This window comes from Notothenia coriiceps, unplaced genomic scaffold (genome assembly GCF_000735185.1).
Source record: "Notothenia coriiceps isolate Sejong01 unplaced genomic scaffold, NC01 NC01_scaffold00036251, whole genome shotgun sequence".
In the NCBI taxonomy this organism is placed as follows: domain Eukaryota; kingdom Metazoa; phylum Chordata; class Actinopteri; order Perciformes; family Nototheniidae; genus Notothenia; species Notothenia coriiceps.
The window spans coordinates 212,028-230,522 of NW_011368952.1; the positions used below are offsets into that span (position 1 = coordinate 212,028).

General features: G+C 40.4%; 1 protein-coding gene across 1 annotated transcript in view; it reads right to left on the bottom strand.

Annotated features, from left to right (window-relative positions):
• The window catches only part of LOC104963448 (mono-ADP ribosylhydrolase 2), a 94,873-nt gene extending 78,762 nt beyond the window's left edge, over positions 1–16,111 (bottom strand). The window contains exons 1-2 of the mRNA XM_010792038.1: positions 16,071–16,111; positions 4,229–4,302 (exon numbers count right to left, since the gene is read on the bottom strand). Coding sequence (XP_010790340.1) covers positions 4,229–4,231 — 3 coding nt within the window. The 5' untranslated portion in view covers positions 4,232–4,302; positions 16,071–16,111. The remainder of the gene's footprint in view (positions 1–4,228; positions 4,303–16,070) is intronic.
• Between the last annotated feature and the right edge of the window lie 2,384 nt (positions 16,112–18,495).

Sequence of the window (18,495 nt, forward strand, 5' to 3'; positions counted from 1 at the left end):
ACGTACGTACGTACGTCGTACGTACGACCTACGAAGAGGTAGTGTGTGTGTGTGTGTGTGTGTGTGTGTGTGTGTGTGTGTGTGTGTGTGTGTGTGTGTGTGTGTGTGTGTGTGTGTGTGTGTGTGTGTGTGTGTGTGTGTGTGTGTGTGTGTCTCAATATGACCAGCAAGAAAATAATGGAAAAAGAAAAATCTCCAACGAGGCGTTCTGGGGCAGCATAGACAGGTCTTTTCTGTGTTAGAGTTTTACTCGCTACAGGGTGTACTTTGAGGTTGTGTGACTTTGCAGACAACCCTTTACATGCATAAAAAGCTACATAACACACAAGGGGACGGGTAATAACCAGAAAAGCATGTCACGGGACCTTTTAAGGGTAAAAAGTACAAGTCTCTGAAATGTAGAATCATGCAGTAGCACAACATGGAAATACTCGAGTACAGTAGTTGAGGGAATGTACTGTATTACTAGCCACTCCTGTGCATAACTAACACAGAAACACAGGAAAAGCTGGGTTGCGTTTCGGGGCTACAGCCTGTACTCTACCATTCCAGTGTGATAGATCCACAGCCAGCCCATTGTACTAAAATTCAGCCACAATTGCGCAGTATCTTCCCCAAAGCAGAGCGCTTATCATGGCCCTGAAATTACTCGTCTCTGCGGACGCCCACGTCACAGGCTCCTCGGGGCCGGGAGCAGAGCTGGAGGTGAGCGCACTGAGCAATCTAGGCCTATTGTTCCATGCATTATAAACTGGGCTTCAAACCTCTCATTCTCCCTCTATCTTTGGAAAGCTGGTTGCAATCTGTGTTACAACCTGCTCAATAGTGTGCAGTACATTCAAGGCTTCTATTCCCCCTATGTTTAATGAGTGTAAGCTCTGTATAAAACATGCAGTCGGCTCATAATTTTGACACGAAGCCTGAAACAGATTCATGTCAGTTATCAATCATGTTGACACTGGGTTGGTCAATCGAATAAATGCTGCGGTGATGAATTGCTTTTCTAAACATATCAGACAAAGCACGTGGCATTCGTCTTAACATTGAATGTAGCTTTAAATACAAATGAGCTGCCACTCCCAGCGTCCCTCTGCGAGTTGTTTGGTTTAAAAAACTCACAATATTGAGGAGATTCAGGTGACAAGGTGCGGGTGTTACCTTGGTTGGTTATTGCCTAATGCAGGGGTCGGCAACCCTAGGCACGCGTGCCACCATTGGCACGCGGTACCGTAACCAGTGGCACACTAGGAATAAGTGTGCAAAATATTTAAATAGTATTTTCGGATCCTGGACGAGACCGCCGCCAGAGCGCAGAAGGAAGCCATGCATGCAACGCAGCCAAGGACAGGTTCCTTAAACAGAACACGAGCGTATCGTGTAATCACATGCTGTAGTGCTGCCTGAACACCACTCCAGCACTTCAAAAATTACAGTACCCATAAGGAGTCGTACACATGCCGCCGTTTTTGTGTAGCTTTGTCTTTAGTTGTAAGCCCAGTGGCAATCTGTTCATCTGACATACTGATCATACAGTCAATAACACCATCGAAAATAATATGCTACATTACAGTAAGCCTACAACTACTTCTGGGTCTTTGTGTGTCACTCAAGCTCGGCTGTGTGTGTGTGTGTGTGGCACAAGCGTATTTTGTGTGAGCGAGAGCGAGGGCGGTACCAGGGTTTATTGCATCTGGTTAGCTAGCTATGCTAATGAATATAAGGAGCTTTTTCTACAACCAGGTGGAAGAGAGCTCTCTCCTGACAGACTGAGAGGTTCTGATAACCTTAGCTCAGTGAGGTAAAGGCACACCTTTACTGTATATGATCGTTAGTTATAAAAAGATAAGATAATAAATGAAAAACAGGTATAAAATACTATATGACAGTAAAAGAAAGTTGTTATTAATAAACAAGAATACACTTTAAAAGGAGAGTGATTTGTAAAATATCCATGAAGAAAAAGAAAATCTGTTTACAGTTCTGTTTCAAATGGGTGTTGAGAGATGTATCCATAGATCTGCTAATGTTGCTCTCAGAGTGCACCAGATTGATGCTTTTAACTTCAATATCAAAAAAAGAAATCTTCCCGGGGGTGCATGCCCCCGGACCCCCTAGAGGATGTTAGGTTCCCCCCCCCCCACTTAAATAATGTTCACATGGATAGGATACTCAATACATTTGTCCATATCTTTCTGTTTAGGTGGTCATGTCACAACCGTTCACGTGCACACAAAGGTGACATCACAAAGGGGCCAAAATTCTGATCAACTAATTTTCTGACAGGTTTTTAAATAGATGGATCAGGACAAAAAGAGAAATAATCTTTTTTCCAGAAACTATCCTAATCTCTTAACTCAGAAGGGACACATATTTATGTATAAAAGACATGAAAAAGTATATTTTGCATAATATGGGACCTTTAAATATTAGAATCCTATTTTCTGTCTGTTTGAAATTGAACAGCGATAATTACTTGCAAAACAAAATCTGTTTCGGGATGCGCCAAGAGCAACTACGCACTGAGCAACGGTGAGGGGAAGACCTCCTGCTTCAGTGCATGTTGTTGCTGCAGTTTGATTGGAAGACTTTCCGATGTAATACTGCTGTACTTCTGGGTAAAATGTATCACTTTATTCTCTCTGATCTTGTTAAAAGCTTACTTTCTCTGGGTATAGCTAGAGTGGAGGATCCACTGCTTTTGCTTGCTGAGCTTTGCCAGACAGTGTTCAGGGAAGCCTCCATAGACGTCTACCCCTCTCCATGAATCGTAATATTTTACAATTGAAATACCTACACCACAGATAGCTATCAGTCAATGCATCTCTTATGTGCAGCTTTGCAGCCTCCGTATGGCAAGAAAACAATCCTTGATGTGATACAAAACAACAAAAGTCAGCTTTTCACATTAGCTGGTTATTTACAGTGAGCAATAAGATATACAACCTTCTTTACAGAAGAGTGCTGATGGATTCCCCACAGAAATGTTACAGAAATCATCAGGCAGTGAACAAGTGTCGCTAACATAGCACCTCAACTGCAAAGTTATCCAGCAGCTCACAGTCACTGGGCTGAAAACATCCATAACACCAGCTGAGGGTTGCTGTAGCACATCAAGCTGTGAGCTTTATAAAACACCTTAAACCACAGTGACAGACTTAAGCAGGGTCACAGAAATGACCCCCGAAGGTTACCATCACTCTCTGACTCACAAACTGATGCACAAACAGCCTCCTGTACACAATTATATCATCACAAACTGTTAATGAAAACAACTCAAGGTGATAAATACGCTTTTTTAATTGTGAATGTTTTTCACTTGTGATAATTAAGCTGTAAATGCTCTGTGTATACACCTCATAATTGCTTGTATTGAAATTAGTTCTGGCTATAATTTGGTTATAATAACAGCTTCACATGGAGTTGCACCTGCTTAATTAGTGCTGACTTGTTACAATACAGGCACATATAAAGGTTTAAGCACCCTGGGTGAAGCACACAATATGAGACCATTTTAAAGGCTTCAGAGTTATCTTTGATCATTAGGTGTAGCCTAACATCAAGGCCGCAGATATCAGAATCAAGCAGTAGTTTTGTAAAGCACACACATTATTGGTTTTTCTCACTGGCTGGATTATAAAACAGTAATATTGGCTTTTCTGAGGTAAAGTGCTAATGGCAGCATGAAGCTCAATCTTTAGCACAATTTGCTTTGAATTTAAAATGTCAACATCATGATAACTATTATGCTATTCAACTAATAACTCAACTGAAAAGTATGATCTGTTTTGTAGATTATAGCATTACCTGTGGTTATTTTACTTGTGATTACTTTGTTTATGCCTTTTTTCTACCAAATTGAATGTGATGGCATCACTATGATTCATCTAACACAAAACCAATTTCAGATTATTTGATCTGATGTGTAGATGTTCTCCTGGGTTTAATCTCCCAAGCATAGACCAATTAAACAGTCAACAGACCATTTAAGGCCTGATTAGTCTCAGACTGGCTTTTAATTTTATATGCAGCCAGACCACAAACTAAATGGCTGATCAAGCGGCGCAGGTTGATGAGATGTCTGTCTGATATGGGACGCATAATAATTAGTGTTCTGCTGTGGTCCAATAATTTCCCCTCACACCAAAGCATTCAGCGAAAGCATTCCCTGCACAAAAGGATCGATGGCTTGAGATTAACAGCCATTTGTTTTGAACATGCATTACCCTACCATATCAGGATTATCGTCGATCCAGCTCTTTACGGTTTTGAGAGCGATGTCAGCTGCAGGCTCATTCGGAAAACCTATAGGAGAGAAACACTGTGTCAATACCAGTAGTATCCAACATGCAAATACAAGAGGGAGACAAAAACAGACAGGCGAACAGAACAGACAGACAAACCGATATCTCCACAGGTAACAGTATTTTTACTAAATCAATGGAAAGAAGCACAAGCTGCTTGTCTCACCAGTTGTCTGATAAATTGTTCAAGACGTGTGATGAACAGTGATGGGTAAACACACACAGACTCATACCAGGGTTCAAAAGTGTACTGTAGATGCAAAGTACAAAATATATTCATCACACCCTCAATAATTACCACCTCAGGTACAATTGATTTGTTTTGTCTTTAGGTGGAAAATGACACATGTGTGATCATTCACACTATCCTATGTTAGCAGTTTGCCGGATGGAATATATAGTAAAGCTAGTGAGGCTGAAAAGCAATGTGGCTTACTATTGCATTTATTACTCGTACCTGCTGAGAAGGGCCACAAACTGTTAACAGAATGTATCGATCTAAACACACATGGCAATTGGATTAATTTTTAATAAGGCCAACAGAGGGAGGACTCTGCTGGATGCTGATCTCAAGATCATTTCACTGAAGAGAACTTCCCAGGAGCCAACACTTAGAGTGAGCTATTGACTATAAAAGCCCTTCAGCCAGCCTTGCTTCAGCTGGAGAGTATATAAGCCATTACTAAAAGCACTGACAATCTTCTACTCCGTCACCAAGTAGTGTTTCAGTTGTTTTCATTTTGAAGTGATTATTGTTGAGTTTCTTATTCTGGGCCTTTCACCGAACTTGCTGAAAGCATTTTACTCTCTACACAGGTCTGTCGAGCTAGTTTAAAGTTGCTTCACAGCTACAACCTTTACAGTGCCTGTCCTATGCAAAGATAAGCCCGGAAGCCAACAAACAAACATAGCCCATACTTTTGAGTCCTGACTCCAAATTGACCTGGCTCCTGATTTAAAACGGCAATCTCCACCATATCCTCACCTCTGAACTCCATAAGAGACCGCAGGTTGCAGCAGGCACTGTCTTCCTCTAACGACAGAGGTCAAGACCTCAATTTCAACCCACATCAACTGATACAAGGGCCATGCCACAGTTGTTGCCTGTTGGTTATTGCATGGGTCACATTCTCAAATATTTTTCTTTTCCTGGGTCATTGACACAACTTTAACATTCTATGACCTATGAAACAGGCTTACAACCACTGTGACGACCTCTACCCTTTAAGTAGGATGAAAAGAAAATGAAAAGCCACCAAGATCAAGCCTTACATTTCCTGATTTCTTTCATCTCTCACCCAGACCCCCCCACTGTCAAAGCCTCTCAATAACTTTTCTGTAAATGCTTTGAATCAACTGCCTTGACAGTCAAGATATACTGTACGAAGCTTTACTCCCACTACCCTCACCTATCTGACTACCATTGATGTGTCTCTCTTTCTGGTGTTCTTCTCCTCCCCCTTCTCAGCCTGACAGGAGTGGTTGAGTTAGACGGGCTGAAGCGCTGCCGAGCTCTGGCTGAGATGCTGTTAAAGCCCTGTGTGGAGCGGGATGTGAGGAGCATACCAGCGAGCAGTGAAAGCCAGTCTGCTCCTATGGTGCTCTGCTAGTGTCTGCAGACAGTGCGTGGCCCGTTCACGGCTCCTGCCCTTCAAAAGCTGCCCCCAGAGCTGTGTGCTCAGAACCTAATCCAGCATGCCAAATCAGTTTGCAGGTCACCTGACTCCTCTTGTCTCCCCAAACACACGTAACCTTTACAGCGATATCACTTTGTCTGATGATGTTTCCTTTTTTAAAATCCGTTTCCACACGTATGCAGGTGTACCGACACTCCAACTCACACGTCAAGTACCATAGGCAAACAGATGTGCGGAAGACGAGAAAGCTGAGAAATATAGATTCACAGAGATAGCACCAGCTGTTTAGGAAGAGCACACACAACGGGAGAGGTGTCGGGAAGTAAGCACATAAACAAATGGAATAGATGAGCACATTATCTTAAGAAGTCAGGACCCGTCTTTGGGCTCTTACTGTGTCACCTAAAGTGAGCTGAAAACAGGCCTTAAACATGATATTAGGACATTCTGGTCTAACTGGTCATAAGCAGTGGGTGGCATTTGTTGAGTCCATTTAATCTATGCAGTGTGGAGTTTCTACACATGCTCTATTGATTTGAGAGCTATTCCTATTAATCATAGCATAGCTGAACAGAGAGGGAGAGAGGTGAAAAGAGGTGAGCTACAGAACCAGTGAAGAAGATAACAGGAAAGTAGGATGATAAACAAATGTTGGAAAAGAGATGACATAAAGAGATCTAGATTGAAAGCTGGAAAAAGGGGTCAGTGCACCTCGGGGCAGTCTGCCAGAGGAACTCTGCTCGTCTTGAACATCATCGGCCCAAGGTCAACAGCAGCCGTTTGAGTGCATCGGCTGATCTCTCTCATCATGTGTCTCCTTCACAGCATCCACTACCTTTACCTCTCCTCTGTGTGCAACTCTGTCCCTGTCAGCTGGGCCAACTATGTTTATATGTTTAAAAACAGCTACAGTAAAAACCCTCAAACATCACTTCAATCATATCTCTTGGCCACAGGAGTCTCAGTTGGAAGTGCAAAATCCACTAGCTGGAAAACGTAGGATTGAGTGGGCTGGTTATTTTTCATGCTCAAGTTCACACAAAATGAAAAAGTCCAGTGTTTTACTTCTACATCTTCCCCCCCTCAACGCCTCCTCCTCATTCTCTTTTGCTCCATTTGCTGTGCGCAGGGTTCAGTGAAGGCTAATCTGTCAGAAGGTGGAGCGCTGGCGTCAGGCGCAGTGGTGGTGGGCCCTCCAGGGTCCCTGCTCTGCTTGGCTCGGCTCTCTTCTATGCTGGGAATATGGCCGGCTCAGGGAGATTTGTCTTAGTGAGGCGCACTGATGGGAAATGTGCAGCGCAGCGCCGCTGATGAGGACTCAGGTGGTGCACTGTTATTTCTGCTGAAGGTTCCTCTACTTCATCACTGGACAGAGTGCAGCATCCAGACAGAGAGGGGAACAGGGACTTCGGCACGTGCCATGTGGACAAAGGGTAGCAGGGGAACAGTGGGCTCACACGATTTGCATACTACATCCAGTGATGTTGACCAATACAGTAGTTAAAGGTTCAGTGACCACAACAAATGTAGTGAGCATATTACATTTAGTAAGATAAAGACTGAATCTGACCTGAGAAGACTGCAAGGCAGGTCTTTTCCTTTAGTATTCTTCACCTCATTTAATCTTTTGACTCATTTTATGCCACAATTAAAAAGCATGATCAAATTCTATGAGAACGATGACTTGGCTTCATTTCCTTTTAAATGAAAGGTACATCTTTATCCATGTCCCTGCATCAGCCCAGTGATTTAAGCGGGAGAGGAGTTTCATCTTAAAACAGAATTCAAATATTTTATTCCTATGATCTTGGGCATGTAGCACCTTTGTTAATGTGAAGAAAAAGAGAGCCGACTCTAATCTCTGATGCAACCAGGAGACAGAGTTTCTAGCCCTTCTCGTACGCATATGTAAAACACTTTTATGAACACTTGTGCAAGAACTTAGGTGACTTTTGAGGAACCTGATTTGATCAGATTCCTACAAAACTAGAAACCAGAGGAAAGGAACTGATTTGGAAGTTAAATCGGTAGAACAATTAATTCATAATTAAGCAGCTCCCATGTTACATCGCATGCAGCTCTGCCTTAATTATCGACCAGGTTAAATAATACAATTGTGCATTCTTTGCATGGATTTATTGCTTTAAAAACTAGCAAGCCCATTGCTATATCTTCTGCCAGTATGCAACATTTACACATCCTACATTCACAGAGTTAACTTTCACAACAAACCTGTGTAGCTCAGGTGTTTTGCTCTGGTGAGAAGGAGTGAGAAGAAGCTGCATCCCCTGATAAAACGAGTGGAGCCAAGTCAACAAGTTGAATTCACATCAGTGTGATGATTCATCCCCATACTTTGTTTGCAAATATATGGGTAGGCTCCAGCATAGTGCAGACCACACCATTTTTGTTTTTCCTGAGTGAGCTTGTGTTGTGAAGAGGATTCCACAACATGCTGTTATTTTAGGGCTTTAGAATTTCTAGTGTTTTTGTTTTTATATTTTCTTTTCAGCACATAGCACTTTCTTTGTACAGCAACAAAGTACAGCTTTTCTCCCCTTGAGGCAAGAATTGTACGGTTGTTCCCACTTTGCTGTCCCTCAGCTTCTGTTGGTCAAGTTCACATTTCAACACTCGTCATTCATTTTGATGAGCTGTCCACCTTGAAGCAGCATAGAGCCCGAGGCTGGGTTTGTCTGGCACTAGTAAAATCCTTATGGGTGTTGATATGACATACTGTAAACATGAAATGTCTGTGTTTATCTGATGGTGAAAGGTATTACAAATGTTATTAGATTTACTTTTACATTTGTAGATTAGGACATTATACATAAGACATGTTCCTTACAATAAAATGTGATGGCCTAGAAAGAGACGTCTGCCCTTCTATAACTTGCAGGCAGAGAGGAATCATTTACGCACTATGTAATACAGAGTAGATTAGTTGATTGTGGTTTAGGCAGCAGGAGGAAATCATTAAGTGCAGCACAGTAGAGGGCTGCTCTAGTTGAGGGCAGCAGTCCTGTGTATTCATCTGGAAAGTGAGGAGGGAAAGAGGGTTGTCACCCCATCAGTGCCCAGAGGAGAGGTGAGGTGACCTGGGGTGGAGGACAGAGTTCTGCCCCAGGACTCTAGGCGCCAAAGCGTGGGTGTCAAATGGCCCCGAGCTCCTTCCTACGCCAACACTGGGACACGGCAGTGCTGTGACCATGACCGACTTTGCAGCCCGCAGAAGGAGACAGAGACAAAGAGGGATGGGAGGGTGCTTTGAGAGGAAGACAGGCAGAAAAAGAGGTGGGAAGAAAGAGAGCAGCCTCCGTGGCACAACAGATGATGACCTTTCTTGGAAACATTCCATATAGGCGAGCCCATGCTTTGTCCTACATGCTAAATTTACCATTACGCGTTTTTAAAAACATCCTCTGGAGTGTTTGATATGTGAAGGTTTAATGATCAAACAAGTTTCTCGAAGGCCTAAAAATGTATTGTCCTTTGAGTTACAAGTATTTATACATTTGGCTTATCATCCATGAAAATGGTAGAGCAAGGCTAGTGTTGAGTAGAATGCACGCTGTGTGACTGCAGTTAAATGGGCTACACAGCTCCGGTTCCCTCTGAGCACACACTCTGCTACCCACTGATACAGCACGGTGCTCCTATGTACCTTGAAATTCCTAACCCAGCTGGGCTAAGCTCCCTGTAGTAAACCTGAGGTTTTAAGAGAGGGGGGGATTGCCCCGGCCATCTCTGGCAAGCCAGCAGCGAGCCATCACTGCCGAGAGATAAGGTGCCATGAATGTCTCCAACCTTCTTAATCCTAGACAGGGATGAGAGAGCCAGAGTATGATGCTGGCTGGAATAGAAAAAATAGCAGCTTGACACCTTTGATCTGGACAGTACTGTAGAAAGGCAGCAGGGACATACCAGTAGAGCTTGGGTGGATTACATATTACATCCGCATATCTCACACAGCCACCAGTCGGTCCAAATACTCCTCTGTCAACAATCCTTAGATCCGTCACAGAGACAGATGAGCCAAAGGTTGAGGGTGAGCGGTCTACAGGAAGATATTTATCCTGAGAAGTAGTATTGCCATGTTCAGGGCCTACGATTGTTTTGATAGGGATATAAATGCTTGTAATGCAGGAAAGTTGTAGACGTAATGTTCATGTCCTTGATTTTGCATTCTCTCATTGAGTTCTCTGGTCCATGCTAAGATTGATCAAAGCAGACACTCTCTAAACTGTACAGCTCATTACAAGGAAAGTGCTCTTCCAGCAATAGACAAGGCTGAATTGTCCACAGTACATCTAAGAATGGGATTTGTATTTATGTGTGTTTGGTTACACAAGGTTTAACAGGTAGCTCAGCCTGTGTGAGTGCATACTATGAGATGGAAACAGACTTGTGGGATGAAAAAAAGACAAGAGAATCTATGGAAGGGATGAAGGAGGAGAAAGGGAAACATAAAAAGACAATATGACCTCTCTTGGTCTAGGTAGTTGGACTCTTGGCACTGATCTTGTGGGACATTGAGAGGTGCCTCCTCTTTGGAAGGAATAATTCATTTAAACCCGGGTCTCATGGCTGTGATTGATGTGCAAACAGGAGCGGCACTTAATAACCTCTATCATGCCGGGTGACCTCGTGGCCCATGGTGGGCACGAGTTTGTTTATGGGTGGTACCTCCGATACACTATCCGTGCAGAAATTCTGTTGTGGCTAATGGGTCGGACTGAGGGATTGGACTGTCAGCGCAGTGTGAGCCCTCATTTTTCTTTCCAAGCGTCTAAGGTACCCCCTGCGCAACCCTGTTACACCCAACCTCCCTGTTCTGCCATCATCTGTCAATGGTGACTGAGTCTCCTGGAATATGGAGGCGTGAGAGAGAGTGTCAATTAGCATTAGCTTCCCTGACAAATCCATTTTTCTCTCCACAAAGGCCTTGGATAACTTGTTCCTGATTCCTCTCTGTCACAATGTTGGGAGCACAGGATTTGTTTTTCTAAACTGCATTTCGAGTGTGGAAATAAGTCAAGTGCATAAGTATAGCACCTTGGTACATGACCGTGTGCACTCATAAAACTATGCTAGGCTATATCTGTGTGTATTCTACAGAGAGATACAAAAGAGACAGACAGAGAAAGAGACATCAGGAAGATGTGCCTTTCACACTAAAAAGCGGTTGTTTACATTGCTGAAATGGAAGTTGACCTTAAAGGTTATCTAAAATGTAGAGAACGTGTCAAAACGGTTGACAAGGTACTCAAGGGGCACAGGGACGAGTAGTACAGAGTAACACCACACCGCTGTTCTAAACTGTAGCTCCTCTGAAAGTCCCTCCTCTATTTGCCCTCTGCTGTGTGAAGATCTCCAGTCTTTATCAGCTGTATTGTTCTGTGGAGATGCAGTCATTGGAAGCTCTAAGCGCTAAGCCATTTATTGAACAGGCTTTTTAATCCCCCCCTCCCGATTCCCCCCTCTGCTGCATACCCCTTTGATGTGAGGGGCTGCGCTACAATGGGCTCCTACTGGCAATGCAGCACATGACACCAGAGAGAACAGCAAAAAGCACCGTACAGTACAAACAGGGACCCTCTCTCCTGCCCTTGTGTCAGTTCACTCGAGCCGTTTTGCTCTAAAATGCCACATATCCATGTTTAAATGTGTCTGCATGTATCAATTAATTAATTACAATTAATACTTAATTCAAATTATATTTTATTTCAACCTGTCAAAGTACAAGTTATTGTTTTAGAAACACGTTGAAATGGTGATTTGTTGAACCTTTGAGTTATATTACTGAGTCCTAATGTTCTCTTTATAAAACTGGGTAAGGGGTCTAGGAATGAAAGGTGTTAGATGCTGTCTAGATTGCAGTCCTTTAAAGTAAAAGTATGATTTGACATACAGTATTTAGCTTAAACAATTCAATTGACGTAACTGGATTTGACAATGGGTCCACACACAGTTTTGTGCAAAACAACAGAAACGAGAGGCAATGCAACATACAAGCCCGTTCAGATGTATGCAGAATGTGTGGTAGGAATTTCCAAAGCAAAACAGGAAATTAAGAGAAGTGCGTCTTGCAGAAATGACTGCTAAATGTATCATCACTGACTCTAAAATTCACAATAAAATAACCAGAAAGGATGGAAGAGATAAGACAGAATAAGAGAAGAGTGGGAAAGAAATGTTTGCCCCTCTTATCATTAATACATCAGTAATATCCATCTTGTTATGTGTGCATAGACAGGTGGCAGAAATATTGCAGGTGAGATGGTGAGAGGAAATTATGAGGAGTTATGCATTCAAATCGATTCAAATGTGTGAATTACAAAAGTGATTGGTGGAAAAAGTAAAATATTGCTAGAGTGAAGAGTTCTTCTATTGAGCTCAGAGTATGATTATATGCATATAGTGATATAGTGTGGGTGTTTTCATATAGTATAGTGTAGTGTATGTTTTATCTATTGATTGGACAGCCTCCTAACAAAGTGCACAATAATTAGCTATTTATTTATTCCGCACCGTGGATTTTAACAATGTGATAGATACTTTATGCCAAGAAGTTTCTTGTTACAGCATGTTTATGGCTGGAATAAATTAATAAGCACATCAATAGCGTTGGTTTGACTTTATCTATGTCATTTGGTTATCAGTGAGTGTGTGGGGACGTTACAGTGTGTACTTTGGGACAGCTGCCTGTTAGTCATGAAGCAGGGTGGATAAAGAAAAAAGAGTAATAACTTAGGAAGGAAATTGAATCCTTTGTTGTGACATTTCAGAGAAAAACTGTTGTAAGGTAGAAGAAAAAATACTCTTTTTGTTGTTTCCTTATGGCTGATAAGTTATTGTATTTTGAATAGTCTGTATACTCATGCAGTAACAAATGAGAGAAAAACTAATACATATATTTACATAATAGGAATCTAATAATATAATAGTAGATTATGAGACATCTGGCTTGTCTATTCACATATATGCCTAGTTGTTGTGTTCTAGGATTGTGTTGTGATAGGCACTGTTTAAGCTGAATGCCTTTTTTGACTTGTGGTATAAAGAGTGCATTATTGAATTTATAAATGTGTTTCTATAACCAATATATTATCTTCAGCAGACGACACTTTCTTTTGCACTCTAAGAAATATTTGGCACTGCAGACATGTGTAGCTGAAATGCACAAAGAACCAGGTGCTCAACCTCCACTGATGTTTTAGTTTTGATTCATGTCAGGCTGTGATTGGCTACTGTAGTTGCATCACACAATGAGACATGCTTGTAACCATACAGAGGTAGAACATCATGCATGATGTTTATCAAAATACAAATAATCACCAGTGAAGATTTTTATGAGGGGCCGTACAGGCCGTAATTCATACTGGTCCTCTCACACATACAGTACATATATTCTCCTTTTACATACATACATTTTCACTCTCACATATATATATATATATGCACTCACACATTCATACATTTTGCTCTCATATTATCTTATTTCTTTGCTCTCATATTCATATATTGTAACGCTCATATTTATACATTTTGCTTTCATGCACATTCATTCAATGTTTACATTTAATATTATAAATAATATATGCATGTCTGAAGACAATATATGTATGTGTGAGAGAAAGTACAGTGGAAACGGAAGGGAGGTCATTATCGCGCTGTGATTGGCTCAGAAGGTCGAGCTCATGTTCAGAACTTTGGATTCAAATCAACATGATGGAGGGAGATTAATCCGTGTATCTTATACCATTTGTTTTTCTTTATTAAAAAAGTAAACAGAAGAGCGTCTGAGAGGCGTTTTTGTTTTTTACCTTACTAAATTGTCTAATGGTCATTGGAGCGAGGGGGGGGGGATCTTATTTCGGAAAAGTATTGAAGTCAATGGGGAGAGAAAGATTATCTTTCGATTCCGTTTGAATTGTGCCATGAATTACACATATGTTTGCCAATTTAAAAGATAATTTTGCAAGTCAAAAAATTGTTAAATGTGTCGTAAAACTGTGAAGTAACACTTTTTTTGTGTGAAACCGCTCAATGAACTACATCTCCCGTTTCACACCACACACCAAGACGGTCGTCACTTTGGCACATTTCACTTCTTTCTTTCAGTATTAAATGAGGTGCAAATCACTGCAAGTCTGGGTATGTTGAGAGCTGTACATATACACACAAGGGGAGTTAGTCGGTTCCGTAAGAGCCAGAATGCAGGACCGGGATTCTGGGATTTGTAGTCTTTCTAGTTGCATATTTTTCATAGTCTTATATTTCAACAGTTTTACGACAAACTGTGACTTTTTTTACATGGAAATTATTTTTTAATTTTAACAAACATCATATGTGTAATTCATGGCACAATTCAAACGGGATCGAAAGATACTTTTTCTCTCTCCATTGACTTCAAGATTTTTTCTTTTGGAGTTAAATGCATCAATCTAGTGCACTTTGAGGGAAAAATAAAGAGACTAGCTCTATGGAAACACCCATATGAAACATAACTATACATTTCAATAATCATAAAATCATGGCCATAACCAACGACACAACATATCCAACATAAAAAAAAACACTGAAACTAATAGCCCCTAATAGATTTTAGTTCACCTGCATTTGGCAATTTAGCTGCAAATGTCTGCATGTGATGTAAACAGACCAGCATTCTCTCTTCATCAGTGTCTGTCTTTTAGATAACTTAACTGTGTCTGTAATCAGTTTTACAAAGTAACCTGCTACATTTGAAAAAGTAAATGATCCCATGGTATCTGAATGTTGATAACAAACAACACAATTACACTGTTGTAAGATATATTCAAATATTTTGGTGGGGGTATCTGAAGCACAGTGTTCTAGAGATATATTATCATTGTTTCATGAAGATATAAGCCCATATAGGGAATTAACAGTTCCTTTAGAAGTTCCTTTGGTGTTTAGGAAACCACTTTTGAATTGTTTTTCATTAGGCCCAGGTGCATTATCAACCTTGTGTATGTACATAGGAACATCTTGTGGGAACCGTGTTTGCACTATAGGGAACTCTTGGTCTTGTTAAATGGTCTTCATTATGTTGGCTGTAATATGGTCATGGAGAGTGATCACAGCACCTAACGACTCTCACGAGATGACTGCATTTAAACATCCCTGTTTATGTTTAAGACCTACTGGCTCAGGTATGGCTTTAAACAAACAATGGCAAAAGCTCTGTAATGCACATAATAGGCATCTTGGGAATTTGAAAATATTAAAATAAAGACACATCTTCGGATTTAGGCCATATTGTTGCTGACGGGGTTTTATTGACAGCAAATGCAAATTAGCATGTATTTATTAATCCTGCATACTTGGCACCGACTGTGATTATTAGAGCTTATTAAATGGATGGTGTATATACTGTATGCAGTATGTCAGAACGGTGAGGAAATCATTATTTCTCCTCAGCAGATGCTGTTTTACTATATTCCATAAACTCCCTGCATCAAACATATTTTGCCATCATAACTTCAAAGCCGGTTTTCATCACCAAGTTTGGCATGTTTTCAATGTGTCTAATTAGCACACTCACTTATTGCCAGCGATGCCTTGCTGCATATCAGGCCTGGTCCCATGAGGGAGCACAAGCATTGTTCAGGTCTACATTTACTTCACCTGCTTGTGTCTGTGTGCATCATGGTGTAAGGTGAATTTGTTGTTATGTTTTAACATTCTGCATAAGACAAAGCCTGCGCCAACTTGCGTGTGAGTGTGGATGATGTGATGATAAGAAGTAGGGCTGCTCGATTATGGCAAAAATCATAATCTCGATTATTTTGGTCAATAATTGATATCACCATTATGAAAAATGATTATCCATTTACTTTGAAAACATCAATTTATTGGAGAAAAAAAATGTGAACAGTATGTTTTTAACAGTTGATTACCCTGAACTTTAAGTATAATTCAACTGGAAGAAAAAACAAAAAAAGTAATTTCAAAATAAATAAATAAGAAAAAAATTATCGTTTTATTTTGATTACGTTGTTTTCGTAATCGTTGCAAGCCATAATCGTAATTGCGATTAAAATATGATTCATTGAGCAGCCTTAATAAGAAGTCAGTTAAACAAAGTAAGATAGATTATGCTTACCATAGATGCCTGTGGATATACATGGGAAGGCCTGTGTAGAAAAAGACAGAAATAGAAGTAAAAACATATTCCGTTGAATAAGTACGACATAACAGCACTACAGAGTGTAACCATTGAAGCATACCTATTGTTTGCTTTAAATATGCGTTTACTTCCCTGCTTCTCTTGTTCATTCCCAAGGGGAGCAATTCACAGTGCCATTTGTTCATACCCCTTCAATGCTAATGTACCACTGTTTTATAAAACAATGCTCTAGCTCCCAACACACAGTGTACTTCTCTTGACTTCCAAAACTGTCTCATCCAATTTATCCTGAGACTCGAACACCCCTCTGCACATTAGATCGATTATCACGATCACACTGCTGCATAAAAGAGGCTGTTGGACTTTTATGAAACCCTATCATTCAATGTTGCAGCAATGAGCGAGACGGCCAATTAGTACTTAATGCCCATACTTGATGTCCATAACACTGGTAGTTTGCATATGTTGCTTGAGGGAATGTTGGATCAGGCTCATGTGAATTGGTAGCGCTCGCTGTTTAATAACCTCCAGCATATGAATATCCATTGAGGTCGATTGATCCTGTCTGTCGCCGTCAGCCCTAACTTACACACAGACTTTCTCTTCCAATGATCCAAACGAAGGACTGAGGCGGCTTCACACAAAAAAATTTCCTTCAGTCTTTTAAAATATGTCTTTAATTTAACTCATTTGGATAGCTAGTCAGCTTTCATTCTGTATAAACTCAGCAGGATATGAAAACAACTAGGCCATAACAGCAGGAGGCAGCTTTTTCAAATGATGAGAAAACTAGAGAAAACAAAGTCATTGTTGCCACATTTGGATCAATAGCAGGAATCAATAATATCCCAACAACCACAAGGGACATATACAGAAAACAAAACAACATTCAGAGAATCATAATGCTTATTATAAATATATATAAAAAAACTACGTATATTTATGGCTGTCTTTTCCAAGATGATTATAAAAAGTAACCACCTTGTAATAGTTGTTGCTTTGTAGCACTTTGCAGCAGACATATTATTCAGGCATGGCTTTATAGCTGAAAATAGTTTCATTATTCTTTCCTTCTGTGAGCAAATACATTATGATACATAGGCCTTGCTGTAAGATTACCTATTTCACATTCATCTTTTTTAGTATATTAATAAACAGTAAAGAGGAAAGATTTTTTTCAAAGGTCCCAGTTGTCCTCAAAAGCCGCTGAATACGTGCTTTAGTTCCTGCATTCATCAAAAGGGGTGGCCACAGCATTAATATATTAAAATGACAAATGAAAAAAAAGGGAAAACATTTCCACCAGCAGCAAACAACTGGATGAATATAGAACAACAAAACACTACCGAGATTCATCAGAGACTAACATGCTGCATATGTCTAATTCTCCCCGTACCAAAACGAAGCCCAACAGTTTGTTTTGCCCCGCTGACCCTGTCAAGTTGTATTTAGAAACATTCTGTTGCTAGCAGCCCTGCCAAGATCACTTTGTTTTAGAACTAAAAACTAAATTAATAGATCTGAAAGAGAAAGATAAAACATGTCTGCTCGTATGATGATTGTACAAACAAGGGCTTTGTGAGTCTTTCAACTGAGAGAAGAAAGAAACATAATTCACACATTTTGAAAGTTAATAATTGACTATAAAGGCTGATAAAATATTTAGACTTTTTCCTCTGAAGCAACACAAGCGACATCCGCCTTGAAATGAAATGGTCTGTTTGTCCTTGCTTTATGCAAGAGGAATGAGTCTGTTTGTATTCTTATTTACCGGTTTTCAGGTTCCGCCTGTCAAGGTGAATCTTTCTTCTCTGGGATGATTTAAATCTTTTACCGCAGCTTTGACCTTTCCAGTTGACTGGAAAGACAGTCTGGGTCTGACACAAACCACAGATGATGAAGCGTGGAAAAGCATGGCCATTTTTAGTCCTATGCCAAGCCCTGCCCATGGCACACACACAGTCATATCGAGACTGATTACACTAAATGATCTTATATACCAAAACCAATGTTAAGAGAAAGAAATGACAACTATATGCAAGTTGGATTTCCGATTTAAACAATTCTGTACTTGAAAACCCGAAAGGATGTCTAAATTAATTACTGCACAACAGAAATGCAGAGCTTCAAAAAGTGTACTGATTGTCCATGGACTCATTGGCAGCATATTTCAAACAAGCAACTTTGATTATACTCAGAAAAGTGATTTATACATGTAATGTATTAGTATTATTATATTGAGAATCCGAACACCTTAACTAAATTATGCACATTCTACAATTTGCTGCATTACACAAACTAAGATTAACTTCAGAAGAAAGATTTTATTTGAGGCTTTGTGATAATAAGTATGAAGTCAAATGAATTTAATCTGCAGACAAGAGTATTATTTCCTGTCAGC